Here is a 27,965-nt window from a genome sequence, read left to right as displayed (position 1 = left end):
TTGAGTTTTTGAAGCATTTATATTGACCTATGTAAGCACACAAACAATTCCAAACACTATAATCCATTTCAGTTGAAATACTGGAACAACATCACAAATCCTGAATTCATTAAATAAATATTGCCACCTTCTTTGACTTGCTATTTTTAATGCTAGGACACCATTATCCATTCTTCCTAAAAGTAAGTGTAATTCAGTAATCCAGTGGTACACATCATACTAACACAGCAGTGAGTATGACTATATGATTCCAGAAGAGGAGAGTTTTCCAAAAGTTAAATAAATGTGGGCTAAACACATTTTGTGATGTAGGGGGAAAAACTGAAAACATGCAGGAGACGCATCCATCTTCTCTTCCGTCAACAGCTCAGACCTCTTTCTTCTTTTCCTCTCTAGGAACTTGAGCTGCAAGCCAGGAACATTAATCAAGATACAGAGGCATTGGTAAGTGTAATAAAGACCATTCATATCTTTGGCTCTTTAGCTGCTAAATGCATCACCATTTCCACTAGCAAGTCTTATGGACTTTCATGATGAAACATCTTTCTGATGAAAAAGAGGGGGGAAGTGCAGGGAAAAGGATTGATTGTTTAAGTGGCTCATGAAAAAAGGGCATGTGTTTCTGTAATTGTATCACAGTTAGAATACTTACGGCGGACCTCCAGTTTACACTCCACTATATCTTCTCCGCTGTCGTTGACTGCTTTGCACATATACACCCCCCCGTCGAACGTGCAGGGCTTACGGATCTCCAGCGTCAGAACACCTTGTCTGCTGAGCATCCGGTACTTGGCTTCATTGGAGATGTCCATCTTGTTTTTGAACCAGGTCACTTTGGGCTAACCAGGTAGGACAAAGTTACACAAGCCAGGACATACCTTTTATTATCTATTAACTCTCTATAACTGCTGCACCATTATATTGTATGCATAGTTCATTGGTAACTATGACATATGCTGGGTTTATCTGGTGGATACAGTTTCAATGAGGATAGGGTGTTAATTACTTGCTACTAATCCCAAAAAGATGAGGGGTGTAGGTGTGTTTATGTGTGTGTGTGTGCGTGTGTGTATATGTGGGTGTGTATCAGATGGTGAAGGTATCGGTTTCTGTGGTTTTCAGCAAACTTCCCTTTGCTTTTACTCAGTAATTTTGTATTTTGGAATAATAAACATTTTGAAGGGTTCAAATTATTTCTTGGCTCTCAACTGTACGATGAAAACTCCAGTCAAAGCTGCTAGGTGGTCCTTGAATTGAAGCATTTTGTGACGAATTGACTGACCTTTGGTGAGCCTCTGAGGGAGCAGCTGAGGGTGGTACTGTATCCTGCTATGATTGACCGGTTCACCAGTGGATGTGTGAACTTGGGAGCCTGCGTGAAGTCATGGTCCTTGTAGGTGGGCGGCTTGTACTCAATAGCTGAGGAGAGACACAGATAATTTGGTACACTTATCTTCACAATATACAGTTCAAACGTTAGTGCTTTAACTCAAAATAACATTACTCAATTTAACAGCTTTGAACTCATAATATATGTCCAGTCAGAGCGCACCTGTTTTTTGGATGTAAGCGCTGTCGGGTGTGTTGCACGACTCCAGGCTGAGGCCCACCTGGTTGATAGCAAAGACTCTGAAGACGTACTCATTCCCCATGATGAGGTCAGATGCAACGCAATTAGTTCGCCTGTATTGCTCGTAGACTGTAAACCACTCCTTCATATGAAAAGAAAATAAGAGGGTTTTTAAATCCTCAATATTTGTGTCAATAAATAACGGATTATGCAGATACAACTTAAACAGAGAATATTTGATCATTTGGCTGTCTTGTGCTGCAGTCACTTTAAACTTAATACAGTGTGATAAAAAAGAGTGAGAGTGATAGTGAGTGGGGGAGAAGTCAAAGGGAAATAACATGCATCTATTTAGGTACAAGGATGACAAATGAAATGGACAGATTCAAACATCTAACAAGTACACAGTGCATCGTTATTGGTAACATGATAATCAGCATCCCCAAGCACGCAAGTGAAATTAATTTGATCTAATAATGACTGCAGCGAAACATGAACCATCAGCTGAGCGGCCAGAGAACAAGGCCCCGCGTCACCGTACAGACAATCCGCACCAGGTCAAGGCTGCGAGGATAAGATTAGGACATTCCTGTCCGACATCGTTCCTGGCAGCACGAGGTGCAGAGCGGTGCCAGTTAGAAGTGTTGCCAACAGGACCATAATGCACCACTCCTGGCCCACAGAGGAAGTCTGTGTGCTCAACATTGGCTGATTACTGTTTATGTGTCAGAAGGGCGGCTAAAATATCTCTCTGTGTCCATGCAGCATTCATCCTCACACATGTACAGACACACACATTCATGTCAATAGAAAGGGAGGTTTGCAAATGTGGCTTCATAGCAACAAAGCAACAATCTGTGGTTGCCAAGTAAAACTAAGGGCCTGCAATGGACCGTCAAACAAGAAACATTAACATTGCTAGTCATATACTGCACTTAGCTTAGTTTTTTACAGACTGTGACCTGACTTTGGACTGGAGTTATACAATGTTCATACTACTTTTAATTTAGTCAGATTGGGAGGTGTGAATATACCTAATACCCAAATTAACCAGAGGATCAGCTGAATCTATAACATGCCAGGAGAAAAAATAGCTTTTTGAGGTGCTGTGCGTAAAAAACAATCATTGATTCTCAACTAGTGGTACAATTTGTTAACATTTGCATTTGGTCTCTTTAACAAATATAATTAACGACATTGGGTTCTGGTATGTTTTAAACCCTACTTTCTCAGCTGGAGTCCAAATATTTCTCTGTTAAGACCTATAACGTAATTTCTTACAACTTATTTGCTGTAATTTCCCATTTCTTTTCTCAGCATTCACATCAGGAGATGTTTTTCAGCTTTATTTGGGTGAAATATTAAAACAGATGTAAACTTTTCTGCTAGCACCCCAGGGTGTAGAGTCTCACCATGGTCTTCTTGTCAGCTTTCTGAATTGTGTAACCAGTGATTTCACAGTTACCGTCGTCCTTCGGGGGCTTCCACTCCAGTGCCACGTTGAAGCCCCAGACATCTGTGATCTTCAGAGCCTCCGGAGCCCCTGGGAGATCTACAGAGGAAATCATGAATTGTGAGTAACTGCCAAATACAGATTTGGTATTTATTCCCAATAACAAAACCCACAGCCAGCTTTCCATGTGTTCAGTCCTGCTTACCAACCACTTGCAGTGTGATACTCGCTTTGTCTTCTACGTTTTCAATCTGCACCTGGAGATCATACTTCCCCGAGTGTGTTCTCTCGGTCTTGCGGATGAAAAGGATGGTATCAACTTCGCTGTTCCTCACACTGGCGAATGTAGGACTCAGAGGCTCCCCATCTTTGCTCCAAATGACCTTTGGCCTGGGCTTTCCCTGTATGAGGAGAAGAACAGTCTTAATGTCTTCTTTTGGGGAGTTGAATCATTGTATCAAAAATACAATAAGATAATAATAATCTTGGCAGCACATTAACAAAAAAAGCCAAATTAAAGAAACACATTAAAACATTATTTGTGCACCTACATCATTTAAGTTATTATATTCACAGACATAATTTAAAATAAAAGCAAATAGCAGAATAACTAAAATACTTAATTTTAATCAATCACATTTTTGGCAATTTGTCTTTACTTTATAAGTAAAGCATCCTGGTGTTTGAATGATGGTTTTGAAAAGGTTTATACTGTATACTGTACCTGAAATTTGATCATAAGATTAACAGTGTCTCCAACTTTCTTGACGAGAGTCTGACGCAGATTTCTGGGGATCAAAATTCTAGGACGTTCTGAGAAAGAAAAAAACACAGAAAAAGGTCAAGCTTTTATATGCTATATGATGCGTATTGGTAGACAGAAAGCTGTCACAATTCCTCCTATCTGGAAACACTGACGCATTATCTCTCTGATGGTGACAGGCTGGGCCAGTGTGGAGGCAGCGCTCGGCCCCGCCATGTTGAAGGCCCGCACACGGAACTGCAGCTTGTCTCCGGTGGTGAGATCTCTGATCATCAACGACGTACGGTCAGTCAGACCCTGAATAGCTGGTATCCATTCATCCGCTGTGATAGAAAACAATGACAGGAACAACGGTTCATAACAGCAAACAAAATCCAGATCATTTATATCGTTAATTCCAGTCATTGCAAAGGTTAATGTGAACATATAATCACCCTTCTGACGGTCTTCAAGCTTCCCTAAAGTCAAATGAAGTGCAAAAGAGTGGGCTTATACATTAATCTAAACTGACAGGTTAAAAGAAGCATGAAAACTTTAATGCCTCTTGCGTTTATTTTTGCCTCACTGGTTGCTCTTAGCTAATTGATTATGAAGTCTAACATAAATTCATTATTAACTTTGTTTACATGTTTCAAATGTGCTAAACTGTCCACTTTTCAAATGCTCTCGAAGTGTTTGATGGGAGTTGTGTGGGAGGTTATTTGCTTTAATAAACTGATCAAGATTTTTTAAAATGTTTAATTTTTTAGGTTTAATTCTTTAAAGACCTATTTTTTTCATGTTTGTCCTTTATTAGGAACCTATTTGTAAAGACACAGCAATACTGAATATAGTTTTTATATGTTTGGACATCATACTGGGAGTAATTGATGTTGAATAGATTATAAACTTTGATGATGTAAAAACAAATCCTTATCAGAAGCATGCAGGCGGTTGCTCCAGCACTTACTGCCCTCCTTGCAGTACTCAACCCCATAACCCTCGAGTTCAGCGGAGCCGATCCTCTCAGGCGGACGCCACTTCAGCGAGATAGTAGTGTCACTGATGTCTTCCACGCAGAGTCCAATGGGCTCACTTGTGGGTGCTGAGAGTCAGACAGATAAATGTCTCTGTTAGTCACTAAGAGCATTACGGAAATGCATTCGGGATGAATTACTGAACAAGTGGATAAACCTGATTAGGAATGGATAATTATGTAGAGTAACAAAACATTTTCATGGCTCCTTACTTACCTTCAGGCTACAGAAATGCTAATGGAAATTGAACTTAGAGTGACATAAATGAAGTCACATGAAATCCAATAATAGACTGCTTGATCTTGGCAACAGTCGTAATTCATATAAAAGCAAAGACAACATCGATTTCATTATCAGACAAATGACGTTGTGTTATCAGTCTAATAGCCTGTAAGCCTACATACATCATACCGGGAAAGATGAGCTGTCTGACCAACCTGCAGTCCACAGCAGGGCTGAAGTCTGAGTGCCTGTTGTGCTTTCCTTCCCATTGTGGATAAATGGCCTGATTTAAGTTAGCATTAAAATACTTTGGTTTATCAGCAATATACACCTTGTGCAATACACTCTCCTGCAATTCACATCTAATTTCATTTTCATTTTTTCTCTATCTTGCAATTGGCATATGCTGTACCAGCTACTTCTTTAATTCAATATGGTCCCATTTTCCTTAAAAACAAATACACTGCTATTTCTTACCATGGTGTACTTATCTGCTATTTAGTTTTTTTACTTATTGTTTTATTAATAACTTGTGCATACTTAGTCGTTTTTATTTTTAAATATGTAAGTCTATTCTCCTCACTTTTTCTGCTTTTGTAATAATGTAATTTCCTTTTTGCGGGACAAATAAAGTATTTCTGATTTTGATTGCTTTCACCCAAAAAGTGTCAAAAGCAAACAACCAGTGTCACAAAAAGTTGCTGCATAGACTGAAATGCCTTGTCATGAAGCAATAAAAAGAAAATGACAAGAAAAAAAATATGTATGTAGGGGTCATCTGTAATAATGGAAGGGGAAAAAGGACATATAAATGCCTTGAAAAGATAAATAATGGTGTGGATTACTAAATGCTTATTTATATTGCCTAATCAGAAGAGAAAACATATCTGAACGTTTTGGATTAAGAAATAGATGAATTATTACTGATAAGATATTATACCAGTGATTAATTGTATCAAACACAGTCCATGCAATTTACTTTAACATCTGGAACAATGAACTTCACCCATTTTGTTTAAAGTGTCGCTGCCTGTACATCCCAAGTATGCAATACCGGCCACTAATGCTTGAAGTGTGATCATTCAGGGCGAGTTACAAACACGTGCTACAGCTAGTTGTGCATGGTGAAGGTTGCTAGTAAAGAATATTCCAAAATAGCAACAGTTGGCAACACTTCCAAGGAAAAATGGTGTCAACCACATATTTTCATGTTGTTGCAACAACTTGATGACAACATGTGGTCCTACTGGAAGCTGATGATTTCTAGTTGTGGACTTGTTTGACTAAGCCCAGGTCTTTGTGTCACAGGGCACAGGTTAAGTATTCAGTGAAACCAAACGACGGGAACATCAGTCAAAGGTCACGTGTTTCCTTGTTGGTTAAATTCACAGCAGGAGGGACTGTTTTAAAAGTAGCTCGAGAGGACAAAAGGTGAAGAGCAAAACATCTTATTCAGACATTATTTTAAAGTATATCATCAACAGCGTGATGACGATACCTGGCTTAACATTGTCAAACACATACACTGCTGAAACATAAGGGGGCTGAGATATGCATTTCCCATCACTGTCACACGCAAACATTCCAAATACTACATGAATATCTAAATTGCAGAATAAATAATCCTACTACCAACAGGTTGCAGCTCTATCTCTGGTTCAGCAGCAGGAACAGGCTCCACAGGGTTCACCTCTGCCAGGGGAGTGCTCTCTGCTGGGGGTGTCTCTTCCTCAGCTGGAGCTCCCTGTTCCCCGCTGGGTGCTGCCTCTGCAGGGGCTGCGGCTGGTTCACTACTGGCTTCCTCTTCCTGTTCGACCACAGGGGGTGAATGTGTCTCTGTCTCCACCTCCACTGATGCCTCCACTGGGGCATGCTTCTCTTCTTCAACAGGTTCCTTCACTGGTTTCTTCTCCGCTGTCTTTGGAAGTTTAGGCTTTGCCATCCTTTCTCAGTGTGTGGCAGTCCTGCTGCTGAAGCAAGTAGTAGCGTGTGATGCCTTGCTCATTAACCTATGCTTTCTCTCTCGTGCACACATACATTCTCCGTTCTCTATAGGGACAACAATGCCTCGTCTGCAGCGTTCTCCACAGTAGCGTGAACCTCTCTGTGTTAAGCAGCTGGTCAAAGCAGAGTGGAGCTCTTCCAGACCATTATTTATAGAGAGGGATGCCATGGATACCTTAGTAATAGGCTGTCTTACAAGCAAATGCCCATCTGGATAAAATGATGTTTCCTCTCAGATCAACAAATAGTGTACAAGATGAAAGTTTAAAAGTCAAAGGAACAACCAAAACCTGAGCCTCATTACTAACTTATATAAGCAAGAATCAAACATTTTTGAAATAGATTGATTCATTATTTCTTCAGGTTTTAACACTGCGAAAAATGTCTCTGATTACTTTTAGAGCATGATAATCAAAAATAAATTGCATAAGGTCATGTGATGTGAACAATACGGCTTTTGAGACTTAACATGATGCTATGCAGTGAATACTATATGGTAGATAGGAATGGCTATCTGGAGTGCATACACAGCATTTGAACTTTTACAGTACCTCAAGTGCCATCATTCACCCATGGACGCTGAAACACTGATGACAGTGGAGCATTCATAAAAGGTACTTAAAAGTGATCTGCACTCTACACATAAATGTCTGCTTAGAGGTCTTGTAAACTGGTTGCGCATAGGTGACAAAGAGCAAACTTTTGTGACTCCAAATGAAACTGTAGAGGGGAATCGCTAGACAAAGTAATAAAATATATATTATTCAAAGATCGGTGATGTGTAGTTGGGAAGGAGTAAAAGTTCCAGACCTCTGTGGCCCCTTCATTTGATGCTAGTCATTAAGATCTACATTAGCAGCTGCTACTACTACTAGCAAAACCTGTTCACTGAAAATTACCAATAGTTCAGTCTGAGGCTGCCAACCCTGGTCTAGCAGAGCAACAGCCACCCTGCTTCAACAAGTTAACACTGTATGACTTTGTTGTGTTTTTTCCTCATCATCTGGTCCATGGGTTAGGGACAGACCTTTATATATATACAGTCTATGTGAAACAAACACACCTATGACTGACATAATTCAGAAATGACCTGTGGATCACGTATGTAAGGCCTACTGTATATATTTGTTACACAGACAATCCATGGACGTCTTGGATTACATGAAACCTACAGCAAACATGACCCGGTCCTGTCATGACGACAAATCACCCAGGCCCCATGACCAGAGTGAAACCTTAGACTGAGCAAACCGGGCAGTGTGACAACCCAGAGTCACCAAGAGACACGTCAACTTCATCTACGTCTAACATTGCTGCTCTCCTCGATACTGTAGTGCCACGGTCGTTAAAAAAAAGAACTTTAAAAAAATGTTTACATTTAATTTAAAAGAGGATCCTTCTTAGGACATTCTGCCACCAACACCATTGCCTAATTTTAATGTATGGTAAATTATAAAGGTTGTATACCACTGATATTTTAATGGACCCAAGCCAGTGGAAGAACAAACCACCCTGCACTTTTATGACTGCCCCTTAGTCCCTTTAAGGTGCCATTTCCTTTTTTGTGTGTGTTGAGTGTAATTTTATTTGCCAGTGCCAAAGACACATGTTCATTATATGTTAATTTAATGGACAATAAAGTATTCTGATTCTGAATCGATTCTACTGATTAATGCTAGTATGAACCTGTTGTTGAGCAATGTGGGAAAATGATTAATTGACTCATTTGATGTGTGAGACAAGTTGGTTTAAACCTAAAGACTCACCGACTGGCACGAAAGACTGTGAGGCTGGACTGTGGCGGGACATGCCGATGCCGTTGACGGCATAGACTCGCATCTCATACTCCATCCCTTCAATCATCCGCTTGGCTTCATAGGTGGTGTCAGGGTAAGGGTCAAAGTTCAGTCTCATCCACCTGTAGCTCTTCTTCTTCTTCCTCTCCAGCACATAGCCTGGTAATTAAAATGTTGATTCACTTATCTTGTCAGATCAAGACAAAGAGGAGAAAACTTTGCCATAATGTGAACAAATAAATATTTTTTTTACCAATAATTGGCTGTCCACCATCAAACAGAGGGGGGTCCCACTGGACAACACAGGAGTCCTCCCCCACACTGAGGACTCTGGGAGTCTGAGGAGGGTCTGGAACATCTGGGGGAAACATGGCATGTGTTTAGGAAGAAAATGCATCTAGTTCTACATACAGCTGAGCCAAAGATATTTACAGGTGATTAGTAGTGGGGTCAGTCTTACCGACAACTTTCACATTGATATCAGCAGTGTCCTCCCCGGCAGGATTTCGGACCACAACAGAGTAGATTCCCTCGTCCTGCCTCTCCGCCCCCTCGATGGTGAAGACACAGTGTCCCTTGGTGGTTTCTACATGGACCCTGTTGTCTCCCTCTGTGACGACCTGCCGTACACAATGACAACCAACGGACAGTCACACAAAAGTGATCGATAGTAGCGTTGCAGGTTCTGGAGGTAAAGACGCTGGTTAACTAAATGTACTGAAGTATATTAACATTATGCCGCATTTGGAGGGATGTTAACACAATGTAGGTTTCTTGAGGTAATAAGGGAAGTGTTTGTTACAAAAATTATGAATGGTGAGGGAAACCCCAAAATTGTCCTGAAATATATGGATTTGTCCCCTAATTCAAATATAAGTTTAAGTCACAGAGGAGTAAAAAAAAACAACATACTCTCATTTGAGAAAGCTAGAAAATGTTGACTTTTTTGCTAAATTTGTTTTTGTCCAAACAGAATTAAAGGATAATAAATATAGTGGCCGGGTAATGTTATAGTTTATAATTGATTGATTCATCCATTACAATTTCTGTTTCTAAAACCATCAACACCAAACTCCAGATTTCCCCATGCAAAGGTAGAATAAGCACCTGGAAATACTGAGTTGTTCATTCAAAACAAATATCGTTAATACTACATATATATTTATCTGGTTTACAGTAACTAGTCACTAAAATAAACTCAAGAGAAACCATAAGCATGCAGGGAAAACAAATCACAGTAAGAGATTGTGGACTTTTCTCTACAGTCACTGTGCCTGTTTAATTTTGCCACCTTGAAATGTAAAGTAATTTAGCATAACATCATCTATCTTTATTTGGTCAGTCAATGAAAGTAAATATTATTTCACATTTCAATAAAAACATACTTACCCAGTTTCCTGTGACTTGTGTGTCCGTAGTAAGATTCCAAACAGGCTCTTACCTTGTTGACATGGATAAATACTGACCCCATGCACTGTTTCTAAATGTATGTGAAACTGAAACGATTGCTTGTACATCCTTAGCTACTGAAAAAGATGCTTTCACATATTTGTCAGATTCTGTTTGTCGTTGTTACTGCTGCCGCCTCCTCTTTCTCCGGGGTAGTATGGCAGTAAATCAATATAACTCACAACCTGTTCAGTCAAGTAGCTGAACCATCAATTATTTTGTGCCTTGAACTCAACTTGTTACACATCTCGTAAGTTTACATTAGGTCAAATGCTCTTGGCTATAGTTGTACATCCAATGCACTAAAAGCTAATAGCTTTCTTTTGGTACAAAGAGGTGGGAATCTACAGTAGGTGTCTTACAGGCATATACTGATAGTGGATATGAACACTTACTTCCCCATGCTTCAGGGTCCAAGAAGATGCCGGCCCTTCTGTCTCTTCTCCGTCAGGTTTTACAGAACTAGCCTATATTCAAGCAGAGCAAAGTAGTAAAAGCCAAATGGAACAGAGAGGGTTACCTACCCTCTCTGTTCTCTGTTAGTAGCATTATAGTTATCCTGGTTTGGTAAAACATCTTAGTACTCCAGCCACATGTATTAGCAGCGAGGAATCCATTAGTAGCTAAATACCCAAACAGCTGTATTATCCTCAGCTTGCATTACATTAAAATTCCATTGCATATTGTTTACATTTGCATACATGTTTCACACTGACTGGGCTCAGATATGAGACTTACCTATAGGCTCTGGATAAACAGTAGATGTCAGATGAAGAGTGCAGATGACTAATGACACAAGTCTGTCTGTCTGTTTTACCTTGTCTCCTTTGGTCCAGATCACTGTGGGAGCAGGGTCTCCAGTGATGGGGACATCAAGACGCAGCTTGTTGCCAGCAACCACAATGATTGTGGACTCTGCCGTGCGGCCCATACAGTCCAGATGGATCTTTGGAGGATCTAATAGAGGAGGAGAGAAACGGTTAAAATGAACAGACCCTTAAATTGAATTTGGTTTACTACATGAGAGTAAGTGTGTGTTATACCCTGGCGTGGCACGAAATCAATCTTCACCTCTAGAAAACAAGAAAAGAAGAGAGAGATAAACTGTTTAAGTAAAATGATGCTGGTGAGACCATGAATGATATTTATTTTGAATAGCAAAACTTTCAATATTACCCAAGAAATTGAGTTTAGCAGAAAGATTGAAAGCGTGGCCATCTGGCACAAAAGTGTAGTCTCCCTCATCCTCTGGTTTGACATCATCAATGGTCAGTTTGTGGTTCCTACATTTTTGTTCAGAAGTTTAGTTCATTGAAAATATTTAGCATTCTTAATGTATGTGTATGAGCATCCTCACCTGCCAATATGCGTGATATTAACTCTGGCATCCGGCTTGACTTCCACACCGTTCTTGTACCAGGTTCCTTTCACTTTCTCATCAGACACCTCACACTTGAACACAGCTTGATCTTTTGCCTTCACTGTAAGGTCTGCAATGCTTTGGTAGACCTCCAGGTCTTTCTCTACAAAGTCAGGAAAAAACACAACTCAGAAAACTGTTATACCTCAGATGAGGTGCTACAGTATCAGGAGGCGGAAAAAGATGCAATAAGATGATGACGTGTGATGATAATGTGATACAAATCGGATGCAGCTATTGTATATGAGGATAATATAGTAATATATGATTGAGTGTGGGGTGTTCATTGTCTTTGTGTAGCCTTTGTGCGTTGTTTCTTAGCAACAGGCACAAGGGGAATAGTTAATTGGATTTAGGATATAAAATAAAGTGGGAGGATATGAAGACCAGATGCAGGAGCAGCTCAATACTGTATATCATAAGAAATAATGTATACAGGAGTTATTAAAGTTATCCCGGAGAAATTGTTATCTGCTGGAGATAACTCACACCACGCTCCTTGTAAAGGTTACAGGAGTTGCACATCAGCTCGATGGCAAATGAGGTGGGAATGGTGCTATAATGGGAGTTCAGCTGTGGATTGAGGTGTTGGACACACGCACGCACACACACATAGCACACATAGCACACATACACGTGAATATATATTCAAAACTCAGAGTATATATATTCAATAAATAACCAGGACTAAATTATAGCGTCTACAAGGAAAGGTCAAGATGGCTGTCACGTTATGATTTCTTTTTTATCCATAATGAAAACCTTTGCTCTATGAGATCATGGTACTAAGATGAAATGGTTACTGAATGGTAAAAAAAAAGGGTAAAACTAGCTGGGGTTTTATTTTTCCTACGTCCATGTACGGATGAGTTTGAACCGTCCCCATCCATCATTTTTAGATCACCTGTGAATTGAAATTAAGCATATTGATCCAATATAAACAACTGCAAACATGCAACGTCTTTAATTCATTAACAACATTCACAGTATTGTAAAACTAAAGTCTGAAGGGCCCAGTGCAGATCCTTGACTTTGTATGATAAGAAAATCTATCATCATATCATATTTTATCAATAATAAAACCACAACTCTTTATATGAAATAAAGACTTGATTTTTTAATTCCTGTGGGAACTCTCACTTAGGAAATTGAAGATTTTTGCAGCAAATGAAAGATAAGGTTGCTGCAACGGTTAACTTAGCATCATGACAGTGTAGCATTTCAAACTTCAACAAAGAGATTGCTTTAACTTTGTCATTTTCGGCTCTTTTTGATGACGAAGATGATGATGATGATATAGCAGCTTTTGAATGAAGCTGTGTTGAATTGAATAAACACAGCAACACAGAAAACAAAAAACAGAAAGAGAAACTCGGTCACCTGTGCCCTTCAGGTGAAATGTTGTCTACTTCTTCTAACTTTAGCTGGTATGTGGATTGATGTAGCTGCAGTAACCTTGGCAAAATAATGCGGCCAAATGGCAAGAGCCACTCTATCCCAAAGATAGACAACATGCCAGAAGAGTCACGCAACTATTGTATGAGAATGTACACTTGGAGCGTGGACTTGGACTGACAAACTTGTCTCATACTGTACTCAGCACACATGACTGATACTCACCCTGCACCAGCAGTTCAGCCATAGACTCGCCACCGTTGGTTTTAACCTTGTAGTGTCCGCAGTCTTCTTTCGTGGCCTCATTAATGATCAGGACATGTTTGCAGCCATCTTTCTTGAACCGATACTTGAAAGACTCGTCTCTTGTCAATTCCACACCGTCTTTCTCCCTGCACAAAAACCATGAGTAATGTTGCTTATAATCATGCTTAAAGTTCCCCAATACAACTTGTGGTCAGGTATTTTTAAAGCAGGTTAATACTTTTACTTTAAAGCTTTCACCCACATCCCATGTTGTTATGATATTTCGCCATACAGCAGATGACTTCTTATGATGATATGAGACAGAAACTCCACTTTTAGGTGAAACGATGACAACTCAAATAGCTTCATAACACATTGAAGCCTTGCAGAGACTACAAACCAAATTGTAATACTACTTAGAAGTACTTTATAACAGTTATGAGTATATTACATTTTACACTGTGCATAGATGTTTTGGCATCACAGATGACATGTCTGCAATGATAAATGTATGCCATTTGCAACATTAATAATTTGACTTTATTATAATAAATATTACTTTTATTATTTGGCACTCTCACTAGATCCCTTTTAGCATTTGCTGCTACTTTCTCCTTTAGATAAAGGTCACATGGGACATATAGTAAAAAAAGCTCATGTGACATTTTCATTGAGGTGATAATTTACAGCCTGCATTCTGTCACAGAGACAGAGCTCTGTCTGTGGACATGACAAACTCAAATGCCATCTGCTGGGTGTCTAAGAAACAAACACCGTGTAAGCCTGACTGAAAATTTGCTTTGACTTAAAATAAAAGTTTGATTCTACTTGTTTTTGATTTATTGAAAGCTAACCTGGCAGCCTCTGTTTAACAAGCCAGTTATGACTGACTGATTTCATATCTTAATACGTCAGTAATACTACATTTTAGCTTCAAGATTAAGGATCTAATAGCATTAAATTCTAACTCGCAACTGTCTGTTAGAGTTGTGAGTGTGAAGAAAAATATCTAACCATTTCACATTGGCTCCTTCCTCTGAGACTTCACACACTAACTCCACCCGTTCACCCTTCATCACCATCTGATCCTCCAGATTCTTCACGATCGTGATGGGAGGCTCTGCAGAAAGCAGATAAGCACAAGATATGTCACTGCATCCCTCAAACATGATATTATAGGGATTTGTTATTTCTTTAAACTTTCAATACCTTGAACAAAGAGCTCAGTGGTGCATTTCTCCTCCCCCACGACGCAGCTGTATGCTGAATCGTCTGCCAACGAGCAATGGTTGATGGTGAGGTAGCGCATGTTGCCAACACTCTCAAAGATGTATCTTAAAAAAAACAGGGAGGTTTTTACATTGTAAATACTTTTCTCAGGGCCGTAACAGAGCTTGAACCATTAAGATATTTGATACTTACTTGCTAAGGATACAGTGGAAGTTGATGTACATCAAAGCCCAGACACAGGAGAGAAAAGAGAATATGAATAAACAAAGTCAAACAGGGATCCTGTGTTTGTTATGTGTGCATGGTGTAAGGAGTTAAGGGCAATAGTTTCCATCATCATGTCTAACCTTCCAGTTGGTTGAAGTTCTTGTCCATTCTTCAGCCATTTCACCTCAACATCTTGATTGGCAACCTCAATGGCCAGTTTTATTTTATGTCCCTTTTTCACTTGGTAAGCAGGATCCAACTTTTTGATGAAAGCTAAGTTTTAGAGGAAAAGGTAAATGCAAAGAGGTGTTACTTGGGTCAACGCTTAACTGTTGCTTGTGCAGCCTTTAAGAAACATTTCTAGACAAACCTGCACTTTTCTTCTCTTCTTTCTTCATCTTCTTCAGTCTCTTGAGCATGCCTCTCAGGTCGGTAATGCCATGCTCGAAAGCGATCTTCTCATATTCTGAAGAAGGAGCATGGCTGAGAATATTCCAGACGTCTGAGTCTGGGTCTGCGCTCACCTGCACGGCTCTGAAACACGTACAGCATACAGAAGAGGATTTTGAATTCAGTCACTTAGCACCAATGGAGAAAATGTAAACTATGAATATACACTGGAAGAAATTGGCTATAAAAGGGGTGCAGTAACATCGACATTATAGCTCATTCAAAGATTTCTATTCCCATATTTATTTAATTCAATTTGAATTCATGGTTAGCTATTAATGTTTCTGTAAACTTCATTGTTTAACTTGATAATCAGGGAATACAGATGTTAACAAGGGTTTTCTATTAAAATTATCATTTGTTGCATGACACTAGAAGTGGTATGATCTAATGTTATTACTAATGTGGAAGTTCCTTAAAAAATACACATATCATGTAAATGAGTCTAATCCCAGTAAGTATGAATTACGGACAGAAACACTTGCAAACATTACTAATGAAAGATGAAACACAAGTAAGTCCCTCCTTCGCCTTCCTCAATCTACGCCATTTTATATTTTTACCACACCTGTCCACTAGGTGGCCTCAGCCAATCACCTGAGAGCCTTTGTGAGCAGCATGTGACTGCAGCTTCCTTCCTGCCTCTGAAGCTGTGTTGTTACCTTGTTGCTTATTTGTTGCAAAAAATAAAAAGAATGTTTGCTCTTATCCCGGCTAACCAAGTGAGTAAAAGGCTGTTTAGTACTATTGTGAGCTCATTGGTGCACCTATATCAAATAATGAACATAATTTAACTGACCGTTCAAAAACACATGTTTTCCATTATATTCATATTGTTTAATCATCAAATACGTTTTTCAATAATCTTTCACCCTCCAGGACACCCTGTTCGCACTGTGCAGCCCCTTCACTGACAGGCTGCTGCACGCGCGGTGTCTCACGGAGAGATACCGCAGGTCCTTCCTTCCTGCAGCGGTCAGACTGTACAACCATCATGGCCCCCGGTAGACCCCCACACATAACAACACAGACAATAACACCCGACACCATGTGCCCACCATGTTAACCATGTTAACTGTGCAATATTTACCTGGCTGCTGCACAGAACGATTTCTGAAGTCTATTTTTAGGTCTCTGTAAAATTGTGTAATTTTTGTATATTTTTGAAACATTAAGTTGTCTTTGACTCTTTTTTTGCTGTAACAAATGAAAATTTCCTGATTTGAACTGTTATAATGCAATAACACAGTGAAATGAAAACAGCATGCAACTTGAAATGACTGAATCCTGACAGATGAATGCATGCACAACACTGTTTTCCAGCGACACTCAGTCAGCATGTCAGCAGTTTCTTACCGGTTTGAGGATTTTAAGAAACTGCTGCTCTTTCAAAAGTAGAACCCAAGAGGCAAAACAAACCAGACACGTTAAACAAAGCATTTAAACAACCGGATTATTAGAGATATGCCATTAAAACATATTAAATCAAAGGCAGCAAGCAGACATTATGGCAAAATAGCCTTCTTATGTACGGGGGAGAGTAAGTATCTGGTGATGGTGTGTGATGCACAGAGGTGATTTGTGATGTGCTGTGAAGGTGACTTGTGTTTCTGAATGCAGAATGTAAAGTTTGCAAGGTGGGATAACCATCAACAACAAGGGGAGAAAAGCTGATATTTTTTTGCCAGATTGAAAGATGAAATGTTTGCTTTGAGTTATTGTGGTAAGCGAAGATGTCAGAGAGGAAGCAATGTTAGTGATCACAGGATTAATCGAGGATGAAAGTAGTGTGATAATAAAAGTGAGATATGATAGGGTGACTAGTTTCTTTTTTTTTAGGACAAGTTTATATATTTGAAATTATGTTTGCAAACTCATAATAATGCCAAATTTCATGATCAAGTTTAATTCTGAGACAATCACCCTAACGCATCATTGTGTTGGGTTATTTGCCTGCAGGTAAGTGCTATCAGGTGATCATTCCAACTCGTAGTTTGCAAATGCAAAAGTAGCTTACTCTCTGAAGACGCAGGACGATCCAGAAAGAATAAAAGTGAGACAAAAAACATTGTAAAAACTGGAGGAAATGTATCTGAAAAGTTTGAAAATAATTATCATGTGTTGTGCTTACCTCTTTTTTAATAAGGTACTGAAGTCCAGCTCTCCTGAGTCCTCTTTTCCATCTGCGCTACTGCAGAAACATCAGCCAACAGCAGCAGAACATCATCAACAGCAGGCAACAACATCAGAGTTAATACAGTCCTTCTTAAATAAAAGTAATACATATTTTTAGGCTTTGATATGATATGAATAATTTCCTGTTTACTCATGCTCAAGTTTTTGTAAAGTACAGCACCATTCAGGTATCTCTTTATACTATATGGTACTCTACTGTATAAAAACTTAGATCAGTTTAATAAAAGAGAGAATTTGTAGTCGTACTGAAGACTGAGAGGAAAAGAGTGCGCTGGTGGATAAAGGAAGTGCATGTACAGGCAGATGGTTTGCTGGAAAGACAGTTGTTGCTATGTTTAAAGATACCATTTTTGGCACTTTGGGAAATACACCTGTTTATTAATGCCACTTTAATGGTGGTTCTAACTGCAATCAGAGCTGAGCGTTGATAAGCTAGGAAGCAGGTCGAACCATTTCTGATTCATCCCATAAATACCTGTCTCTTTGTTTTTAGGAATAAAATAATAAAGGATAAAGAAAGACATGTCACAAAGCACCCCCACAGGAATCAATCTGGGTATATAGTAGATTTATCTGCTGTACACCTATTCAACCGTTACACTCCTGTTAACTAGCCAGGCTATCAGTTAACCGCTGCCTCCAGTTTATCGCCTCCTGGTTTTGCCCTCAAACTTAACATGGTCATACGAAATGGTCTCTATCTTCCATCTCATTTAAGTCCAAGAATAACAGTGAATAAGCATATTTCCCCAAATGCCAAATTGTCTCCTCTTGCCATGAGCAGCAGCAGCCATCCGAGCAAGAACAATAGAAAACACTCAAGGTTAACTCAGTGGGATGAAAGATAAAGAAAGGGCGTAGACTTGACAGTGTGCTCGTCTCTTGCCTCTGATCCTACAGCAGGATTAGAAGCTGAGTCTGTGGTTTATGCGGTGAAGTTACAACACACCATAGCTGCACTTCCTCTATGTGGCAACCCTGTGGAAGAGCTCATTTACTGAAAAGCCTGTGTGTCTTAGCACATCCTGCCCTTTCAGTACGATCAAACCACCGTCAAAGCTCACTCTCCCGGGGAGCTGTTTGTGCAGCTGGCTCTGCTGTTTTGATCAAGACTCAGAAGTAGATCAGAGAGAGCTGACGGCATCAACAAGCGCATGTTACTTAATAGTTTAATAACCATATCTTAACGTATCGAAATCTGCTGAGTCAAAGGTTAACACAGTGACAGCTACTATAGTTAGTGGATACAGCCAGGAGTTATAATTTGACTCCTGTCAGCTCTCTCATGGTCTCCATCCTGTGGCCCTTCCCTCAAAACTCAGCAGCGTGGCTGTACCATCCACAACACTGGTTCTGTTGGACGTGATGCAGAGAGGAAACAGGTCAGGAGAGACAGGCTCTGATCCTGGTCCTGGTTTCTCTGTGTTTTAACAACCAGAATTCTCAGGGTCTGAATATGGAGCCTCCATTGCTGCAACAAACCCTCTTTACTACCTTGATTGTTGTCCACTTCTCTTCTTACTGGCTTCGCTCCTAATAGGTTAGCATTTCCAAAATTATTTGTTACATAAACATGGTAAAATGAACATGAAGTTCACTGAACACTAAATCCTTATGCAAATCAATCAATTGCATCTGACAACATTGTCATGATCCTTGTTTCGTGTCTGTCATGTCTTCATGTTGTGTTTTTTATTTTGAAAGGTTTTCCCTCTTGTTTCATGTTAAGCTTCACTTCCTGTCTGCGTTTCCCTCCTGTGCCTGATTGTGTCATTGTGTTCACCTGTTGCCCCTGTGTTTCTCCTCCCCCTTCCAGCTGTCTCTCGTCTTGTGATTACCCATGTGTATTTAGACCCTATTTCCCTTTTGTCTGGTGTTCGGGTCGTCATTCCCATGTTTGTCCCTGGGTCTCGTAGTCCATTTCTGTTTGTTTCCCAGTCCTGTCTGTGTCGCCTGTCTGGATTCCTCTCGGCTGCCCTCCTGTCTTTCTGGTTGGATTGAGTTTTTGTTTGCTACTTTTCTTTTGATGATCGTGCCTGCTCGCACCGTTTTTTGAGTTTTAGCTGTTGTTAAATGAAGCTCGCCTTTTGTTAAACCCCAATACCTGATTCCCCCTGTTTCGCTGCATTTGGGTCCTTTACTACAACCCTTACAAACATACTAACTAATCACAGTTTTTCTCCAAATAAACTTACCTATCAACCATAAGCAAGTAAAATATCTTGAAACTTTATTAATAATATGTCTTGTTGAAACTAAAATGGGTTCTAATTTGAGTTTGAACTGTAATAGCTTTAATAGATGCAAGTGTATCAAGTATTTCACTCTTTAAGTAAAAGGGGTGTGCCTAAGTCCTGTAAGGAAAAGTTTTAAAAAAGGTTGAATTTTGCTGTGTGTCACGATTGATGAATTGCGTCCTCAGACCAGCAGTCACACGCTTAATTTGAAACTAATATAGAAAAGATAAATTGGTAATCAATAATAACTTTGAATGTGACCAAAGGTATGTTGTGTTTCACCCAAAGAAATAAAGCCTTATAAAACTTACGTGCGCCTAAACGCTGTTCTAATATCGAAACCTTCAGCAGCACGAGCCTCTGAAATGTGGTAGTGAAACAATGGAATCATATTAATAACTTAAATGACTTATAAGAGAGAACATTAATGATTGCTACAAACAAACAACAGGCCCACTCACCATGTACAGCCAGGTCAAAGTTACAGCTGTCAAACTTGTCCCTGGATGCTACCTCACATCTGTAGGCTCCAGCAAAGTTTGCCTTGGCTGCGATGATTTGCATTTCAAACGTGTAGATCTGCAACCAAAGCATGAGGAGAGATGCGAAATGGATAACATGATGCACTAAGGCTGACATCTTTGCTTTAAAACATATGCTTGTGTGCTTCATATGTAAATGATAAGTCAGTTTCGGATTTGTGATCTTTATTAAGTGTGCCACAGATTTTCCTTGCTCACTTTTCTTGTAAAGATGTGTTTCTCCCTCTTGTTTTGACATTTTTGAGGAGTAACATGTCTTGTAGTCTCTGCATAAAATTACCTCTAGCGTGCCTGTGGTTCATAATGTTATCAGGATCAGTGACTAAGGCAAACACTTGCAAAATAAAGCTCAGCAGGGTGAGAAATGCAAAACATTGAAAGAAGTTAAATGTTGCCTATTGCAATTTTTTAAACAGATTTAATGACACAATTCATGCAACTGATCAAAGGCTCTTGAAAGACAGCAAAGATCCATATATTAAAAATGTAAATTTTACATTATGTGCCTCAAGACATCAGAATATGATGTTTCTGTTTCAGTGCCTGCAGTATGAGTCTACACTACCTTAGTGCTGCGGTCATAAGTCTCCTTCAGCTGCAGGTGTTTTCCAGACTTGCTGGCGAGGTCCATCCACTTCCCTTTGAACCATTTGATGGTGGGTTTCTTCAACAATGACTCAGCACAGACTTTAGCCACAAATGTGATGTTTTCACCTGCACCAAAGATGATTTTTCCATGTGTTTTAACACTTTATCCCTTACATGTTTATGTCCAATGCAACATGTAATGTTTCTTAATTCATTAAACTGAAAATACATAGTAATACAAGCATGAACAATTCATATTTCCACAAAATACAACACCAACCTCTTATCATGTTTTTTTCTGTAAGGGATCATTGACACATATTTTAAATAATTCTTCATACATGTCTGGATAGTATTTGAAACCACTCACCTACAGTGACGTCCCCACTGGTGGGTTTCTCTGTGAAGAGTCCAGTCAGGTCCTGTCTGGTGTCTGGAGGCTGTCCGTCTGAAAATCCAAAAGGGTCAGAGCAGAAAGCAGATGGAGTTTAGGGATTCAAGTCAAACCAGGTTTAATTAAAATTAACACCAGGCGAAAAAAGAAAAAAAAAGCATCTAAACTGAATAAAGGGAGAGGATACATGCAGAACTTCACTTTGTAATTAGGTTTTTTAAAAATATATGTAAAAGGTAACCAATTGAGTGCACAACACTTCCTACTCCACAGAAACATGTTAGAGAGATCGAAAAAGAAAGCAATCAAACGATGGTACTGAGTGAATAGCTGTGAAAACATTAATAGGTTATGAGATATAAACTTGGTGAAAGCTAAATGCATTGCCTTGTGTAAATCTGTGGCATATCAAACAGACAGACATTTTTCAGAAGAGCTTTACTCAGATATGTTGGTATTACTGTTAAACAGTTTGATTTACATGTATTTATGAACAAAAGAAAGACTGAGTATATTGACCCTCAGCTGGAGGAGCATCTTGTGCTGCGACCACGGGCTGCTCTCCTGTAGGTGCTGCTGCAGGTGGAGCAGGATCTCCAGATGGAGCAGGATCAGCGGTTGGAGCAGGATCAGCAGGTGGTGCAGTCTCCGCAGGAGCCTTTTCTGGGTCTACATCGGACTTCCCAGAAGCCACAGCAGGGGCCTTAACGGGAGCTCCTATGAAACCACGAAGATAATAAGTCACAAGTAAGTGGAATAATTACAAGTAAAACTTTGATCAGGAGACTTAAAATATTGATATTTAATTGTATTGCGATTTCGTTTTTCAGATTTGTTCTTAAACACTTTTTTGTAAGAATGAAAAGACTGTGGCAAATATTATTCACACAAATATTTCTTTCGTCTTATCATCTTTGAATGGCTGAATGATTTTCCATGTGTTATCAGCTGCCTCTCACGGCTATCCTGAGCGCCAGTCAAGTGGTGGTTACTCATGAGGAAATAATGTGCGGGTGTAAGGGTCAAGGTCTCCGTGCAGACAGAGTAAGGGTGCCTATGATATGAGCCACAGACAGCTGTGGGACGTCTCTTGTAGCACACTGGGCCATTAGTCTGTTGCCTTTCTTCAAGATTTGTTTCCACCTTATCAAATCCAAACAAATAGTCTCAGCGAGCTCACACTGACAGACTTATGGAACAAAAGTTGCTCCGTGACGCACTTTAAAACACAGTTGTTGCTTCACACAGAACAGTGCTCTGTAGTTGTGATGAAGTGCTGGGCAAAATGAGTGTGATTAATCCAGTGATTGCAGATCTCCAGATCCTAAAGGAACAGTTTGACATCGAAGAAGATCTAATGTTTGTATGACAAATAAAAGACTGGAAGCAGGGGCAAACAGCTAGCCTAACTCTGTCCAAAAGCAAACAAAATACCCCAAGACCTCTATACCAAATTACACACATTATATTTAATTTAATATGAGTTGAGTATACAACGAAAAGATATGCCTTTACATTGATATTACGCCGCCAAATGCATTTCTAACACTCATAATACAAAGGGAAAATACTTTGTGTGCATTTGGTGGTGTCCTTCCAACAGTTTAATGTAATTATTTAAAGGCAATGGTTATAATGGCGAAAATTAATTGTGAGAAAGTGAAGACAAGATGTTGCTTCAAACTTTGAGACATAACTTGTTTCATAGTGACCTTTACAGTTGCTGGGAGGTGGATTGGACCGCTCTGTACATGGACAGGCAAACGGTTTTCATAGCTTTAGGTTTTTACGCTAAACTATGCTAGCTGGGATAAAGGATACTACATTTACTGAACATACAGATTTGTAGTTGGGATCAAAAATGATGGTTGAGTTGGAAAAAGGGAGCCTAGTCTGAGCAAGAGGCCCTGAAGTAGGGAAGTAGGGAGTGGTTTGATTTGGCATCATAGCTGGAGCGACCCCATCACAAGATTGAAGCTTCAGTCTCATTTAATCTGTGCAAAAAAATATTCCCTGAATGTCAAACTATTCCTTTAAGAGCAAACTCTCCTTGTGGATAGACAACACAAAGCTGTTTCAGGGACTTGTTGTTGAGCAGCTGTCAGAGTGTGCAAAATGTGAGTTCAAGTGCATGCAGTGCATCAACTTTTTACTGCCTCAGTGCTTTTCTGCATTAAGTGCTATATTTTTTGCTTTGAGCCTGGGGACAACACAGCCTGTAGTTGAGTAAGCAGAGACCTCAAACGCACAGCTGCGGCATGAAAGTCTCCCACCTGGCTTTGATACGACCTTCAGGTCAAATTTGACCTTTGAACCCCCAGCAATCACTGCATACACATTGGCATCTTCCTTGGTAATGGCTGTTATAGCGAGGGAATGCTTGTTTCCAGCGGCTGTGATCACATATTTGTCGCCAACGGCAATGTCCTTTGAGTTGCACTGCCATTTTACTTTAGCATCAGGCTTCTCTGTCTCTGCTTCAAAGAGCACAGAGGAGCCCTCCTCTGCCTCCTGAGTCTTTGGTTTCTTGGCAAATGCTGAAACTGAAGAGGGGGGGTGGGTTCAAAATAAAAAGTAAGTCCTTTGAAGTTTCAATTACACTTTGTTCAACAAGTCTCTTCCAAAGGCTCGAATCTCGAGGAGAAAACACACATGTTGTCTTGAGTGGACATTTGCTTATACTAAGAAAAACAAGTAACAGGTAACAGTATAGGCTTACCCTTTTTGTGAAATGAAATGAAATAGTGATTATGATGTTGTTTTTGTGTTATTCCATTTTGAAACTAATAACTAATGTCAGATCTTGGGGAGAAAACACACGTGTTATATATACAGCTGAGGGAACATTTATTATACTTCTGCGAGAATAATAAGTAACAGGAGGCTTACACTTTGCACCTGTATGTTATTCCATTTTAAAACGAATGTAACGCTTGAAGAAAGAGCAGCACATGCATGTAAAAATGTTTTCAGCAAAAGAGGAAGAAGGCTACTGAGTTGAAAACGTACCGTGTTGTACAGTCTGCAGCACACTGGGTGGGGCTAGTTGAAAAAGAATGAATTTGCCTTTTTCCACACACAGAATCTCTGAATGCACCGGCTACGTCTTAAGTCTTATTTATGCAGTCATATTCTCTTATATAGGTGCAATGGTGTTAAAAGGCTAATGCACTGTCTGAGAACATAAGTGGATTAACAACTGTTCTTTAAGCAAAAGTATCACCACCATGTAAAGTTAAACATCCTTTATTGTTCAGTCTTATCAGCTAGAGATACTTCAGTATTTAAAGTGAAATAATTAATTGTGCAGTCGCCCCGTTTTCAGAATGTTTTTTTGTTGTATATGTGAACTATTGTTACAGAGAAAAAAACATAAAAGCTGCATTTAAATCGTGTATCTTCAAATAATGTAAGTAATGTATGTCATTGTACAAGATGCCTCATACCCCATAAGCTAATATTAAGTTTTATATATATGTAAAATATTGATTTGCAAAGTAACTATAGAAGTCTCCCAGATTAAGTCATATTTCTTTTGAAATGTATAAAATAAGTACTACAACATATTTGAGTTTCATACAGTAAAGTCATTGAAGTTATATTCTTTGTTATATTACATAACACACTGAAGATGTTAGTCAGCACAAGATAATAGAACAAATCCATTGTTTTTCATTACTAAGCATTCAATAAAAACTTTAGTTTGTTTCATTGGGGCGTCTAGTGAAATTAAAAAGGCCAACAGAGACAGATCTGGATCTACTGTATGAAAAACTGAACAACATCGCACAATAACCAAGCCCTCCACACATATCACACTCATGGATCGAGATCCTGAAAAAATGAATACATGATGTCTACAGTCTGGCTATTAATAGTAATAGGTTTTACACTCATTGTGTACACCACCATTTGTTGCCTTTGCTGCTGTGTAGAGATGTGTTGTTATCTTTGGAAACGTTATAAAATGTGGATAGAAATCTAATACAAACATAAAAGTAGTGACAGCGACTGGCAGCCCTGAGTGTAGACACGTGTTTAACAGTAACATCAGGTGTTTAGAATAATGAAATACATGTGGGCGTAATTCAGATGCTTGGTCTCCTGGTTTGGGTCCTGAATAGTTCAAGGTGCAGGAGAAAAAAAACCCTCCATGTGTTGCAGGATGACCTTATGGGTGTATATATAGGATGCGTATGTACAGGACTAAAAACATGACATTGGCAGGCTTCAGCTGCAGCGGGGGCGCAGGTATCATAGTCGAGGGATTAACTGGACTCTATTTCTGTTACTCTGGAGGCACAGAATGAATAATGTGCCCTCGGTCTGTCTGCAGCCAGCGTCTCTACTGTTACGACAGCTCAACATATTGTCAGTCACGCTGCCCCACATGTCACATCTTTGTCACACTTAAAGTAAAAAGACTCTCGTAGTTTAAGTTAAAATACGGATGAATCCAAGGAATTGTTAGGAAGTTCAACTACTTTGTTTAGAAAGGTAAAAATTCAATAATAATATTATAACACATAGTGTTGACATAGTTTATAGTAGCCATAAATAAACATTGCAGACAGGACATATTGTTATTTAGAGACTGTTGATCAGTTTATCTTTGTTTGTCTAACTACAAGAAAGGAATGACTCTGTTGAAAGCTGTACAGAAAGCAACAGAATCCTGCATTGATTTATTATCATAAGACACTATTTAAAACATTAAAGTTGATATCCAACAAGGTTAAAGCTGATATTAATCATTTAAAGAGGACTCGTGTTGTTTGGCCCAAATACCTTCAGCTGTAAATCCAAGACTGACCTTCTTATGACTTTCCGTAGTTTTGAAGATGTTTATAGATTTGCTTTTTCAAAATTTCAATTACTATTTAATTGTATTATTTACACATTTTACTTCCGATTTATTTCATCTAAATATTATTATTTATACATGCTTCACTAAGTAGTTGAATTGTACTGTATATAAGTAGGCCTGACCTAAAATGTGTCCAAAAACTGCAGCAAAAAAAGGACAGCAGAAAGATTCTTTGACAAGACCCTGACATATTACCACGTTGAAGTTGATGGCAAACTTGTTAGAAAACCTTCATCATCTTTAAACCTCTGTTTTAGCTCTGTCTCCTAAAGAAAATATCAGGTATTATGGCTTTTACTCAAAAACACTACCATGTGAGCAGTCAGAGTGTATGGATACAGTAGAGTTGTGGGTCAGAGAGCTAAACAATGAGCTTGATCTCACTGAGCTGAGAAAAGCTGCAGATTCACGTGATAATTCTCTGCAGGTTCATCACTACTAGCCCCTACCTTACATATTTGTCTTTGGGGCTTTACATCTGTTTTTAAATAAAAGTTGACGGAGCAACCCATGCTTATAGTTATACTTTAAAACCATCAAAAGCATCCTGTTTACCGTAGAGTGTTAACAATAATTGATATTAATTCCGTGGTGGCAAGATGATCATATCTAAATAAATCCACTACACTAAAAGTCTTAGCGCACACAAGCTTGCCAGTTGGGATGCAATGTGTCATTTGATATGTGACACAGTATCTGGTGCCTCCAATTCCACAACAACGATCCATTCCCACCGAAGAGAGGGGGGATAACACGCGGACACCTTTGTCAAGTTGGAATCCTGCAGAGCATTTTTGGATCAGTTGTGCATTTTGTGAATGATGCTGGAATGTTTCCATCTGGATCAAGTGTTGTGTTACCAAGTTTCCTGACACGACCAACAGAGGCTTAGAGAAAACACTTTTAAATAAGGATGGATTATTGCACGTATTATGTTTTGGCTACAAGATCAGGAGCATTTTCTACCAGGCCATTTTGCATTTGAAATATTTGACAGATACTTTACTGATCTACTGCTTTGTTATGACATGCGGGCTTTTTACTCTTACAGTATCGTTGTGTTTAATACACTTTATAGTTAATGTTCCTGTTCTTGTTTAAAGCATTTAGCACATTTCATGAAGTCAAATAATACCAAAAGTTAACTTTGAAATACATTTTTCCTACCTCTTCTGTAAATTGACCTGTTTTAGATATTTGTGTAGCGGTATGTCATTTCTCTGTTTTAGATATGTTTTTGTCTGGAAACAAAATGAATAATAACATTATTGTAGCACAATATTCAAACTAGTTGTTGTTGGCAAAAAATGATATTGATAGCGAAGAAATAACCAAAACAGTAAAAAAAAGAACACTTTGATTACACTAATGAACAAAAACATGATTCATTTTGTTGCAGTTATATTGTTTAGCAAACAAACAGTTTACTGAATATCGTGAGAACAACGTGCAGGTCTCACATGAGCCTCCGCTTGGTTGTGGTTTGCAGTTGCTTAACAGAGGGGTGTGTTCCTTAAATTTCACATTGTTTGTTTCTTAGAAGAAGGTTGTGTTTTTGAGAACTTTGCTATATGCAAACTATACGAGTACATATTGATACTTTTTTTTTAAACAACAGGATTGCCAAAATAAAAGTTTTGTACATGGATTATAATCCGTTACATTTGAGGTGTTAAAGACATTTTCCCCAGTAGCTGAATTAATGCACTTACCTGTTTTTTTGACTGGCTCTGGCATCCTGAATGCTCTCTGTCCTCTACAGTGTGACTCTCTGTTCCTACAGTCTGTCGTCTATCTGGACCCTGTGCCTTTAATACTGTGCTGCTGCCAAATCCCCCCCCCTGCTTCCATGAACCATCCCATCTCTCCTGCCATTCTTTTTCCTAGACCCAACACAATGTCCCAAAACACAACAACCAC

General features: G+C 39.2%; 1 protein-coding gene and 1 long non-coding RNA gene across 2 annotated transcripts; one reads left to right on the top strand and one right to left on the bottom strand.

The window, feature by feature from the left end:
- On the bottom strand, positions 1 to 27,953 carry mybpc3 (myosin binding protein C3). Its single transcript, XM_063882324.1, has 31 exons — positions 27,758 to 27,953; positions 23,452 to 23,721; positions 21,698 to 21,895; positions 21,155 to 21,232; positions 20,762 to 20,910; positions 20,116 to 20,233; positions 19,966 to 20,014; positions 17,353 to 17,412; positions 16,578 to 16,604; positions 15,142 to 15,305; positions 14,912 to 15,044; positions 14,757 to 14,759; positions 14,544 to 14,668; positions 14,349 to 14,454; positions 13,314 to 13,480; positions 11,631 to 11,796; positions 11,450 to 11,556; positions 11,317 to 11,346; positions 11,091 to 11,230; positions 9,285 to 9,444; positions 9,078 to 9,182; positions 8,795 to 8,983; positions 4,736 to 4,870; positions 3,942 to 4,109; positions 3,748 to 3,836; positions 3,229 to 3,424; positions 2,983 to 3,122; positions 1,553 to 1,712; positions 1,283 to 1,419; positions 653 to 839; positions 1 to 405 (listed from the first exon to the last, which is right to left on the bottom strand). The coding sequence occupies exons 1-31, from the start codon at positions 27,780 to 27,782 to the stop codon at positions 368 to 370; spliced, it is 3,819 nt and encodes a 1,272-aa protein (XP_063738394.1). The 5' UTR covers positions 27,783 to 27,953; the 3' UTR covers positions 1 to 367.
- Positions 15,777 to 17,526, top strand: LOC134863686 (uncharacterized). The gene is made up of 3 exons (XR_010165707.1): positions 15,777 to 15,943; positions 16,101 to 16,225; positions 17,368 to 17,526. It is a non-coding gene; the product is annotated as an uncharacterized LOC134863686 (long non-coding RNA).
- Positions 27,954 to 27,965: the final 12 nt, after the last annotated feature.

This window comes from Eleginops maclovinus, chromosome 4 (genome assembly GCF_036324505.1).
Source record: "Eleginops maclovinus isolate JMC-PN-2008 ecotype Puerto Natales chromosome 4, JC_Emac_rtc_rv5, whole genome shotgun sequence".
NCBI classification, from domain to species: Eukaryota; Metazoa; Chordata; class Actinopteri; order Perciformes; family Eleginopidae; genus Eleginops; species Eleginops maclovinus.
The sequence above is the reverse complement of the archived record's forward strand: the minus strand, read 5'-3'. Positions and strand labels throughout refer to the sequence as shown.

Excerpts from the sequence above, each read along its gene's own strand:
- mybpc3 (XM_063882324.1), bottom strand. The coding sequence starts at position 27,782 with ATGCCAGAGCCAGTCAAAAAAACAG. Across the intron at positions 8,984-9,077 it reads TGGTGGACAGCCAATTATTG|GCTATGTGCTGGAGAGGAAG; the intron begins GTAAAAAAAATA and ends TTTAATTACCAG. Across the intron at positions 406-652 it reads GTGTAAACTGGAGGTCCGCC|CTCAAGTTCCTAGAGAGGAA; the intron begins GTAAGTATTCTA and ends CCTGGCTTGCAG.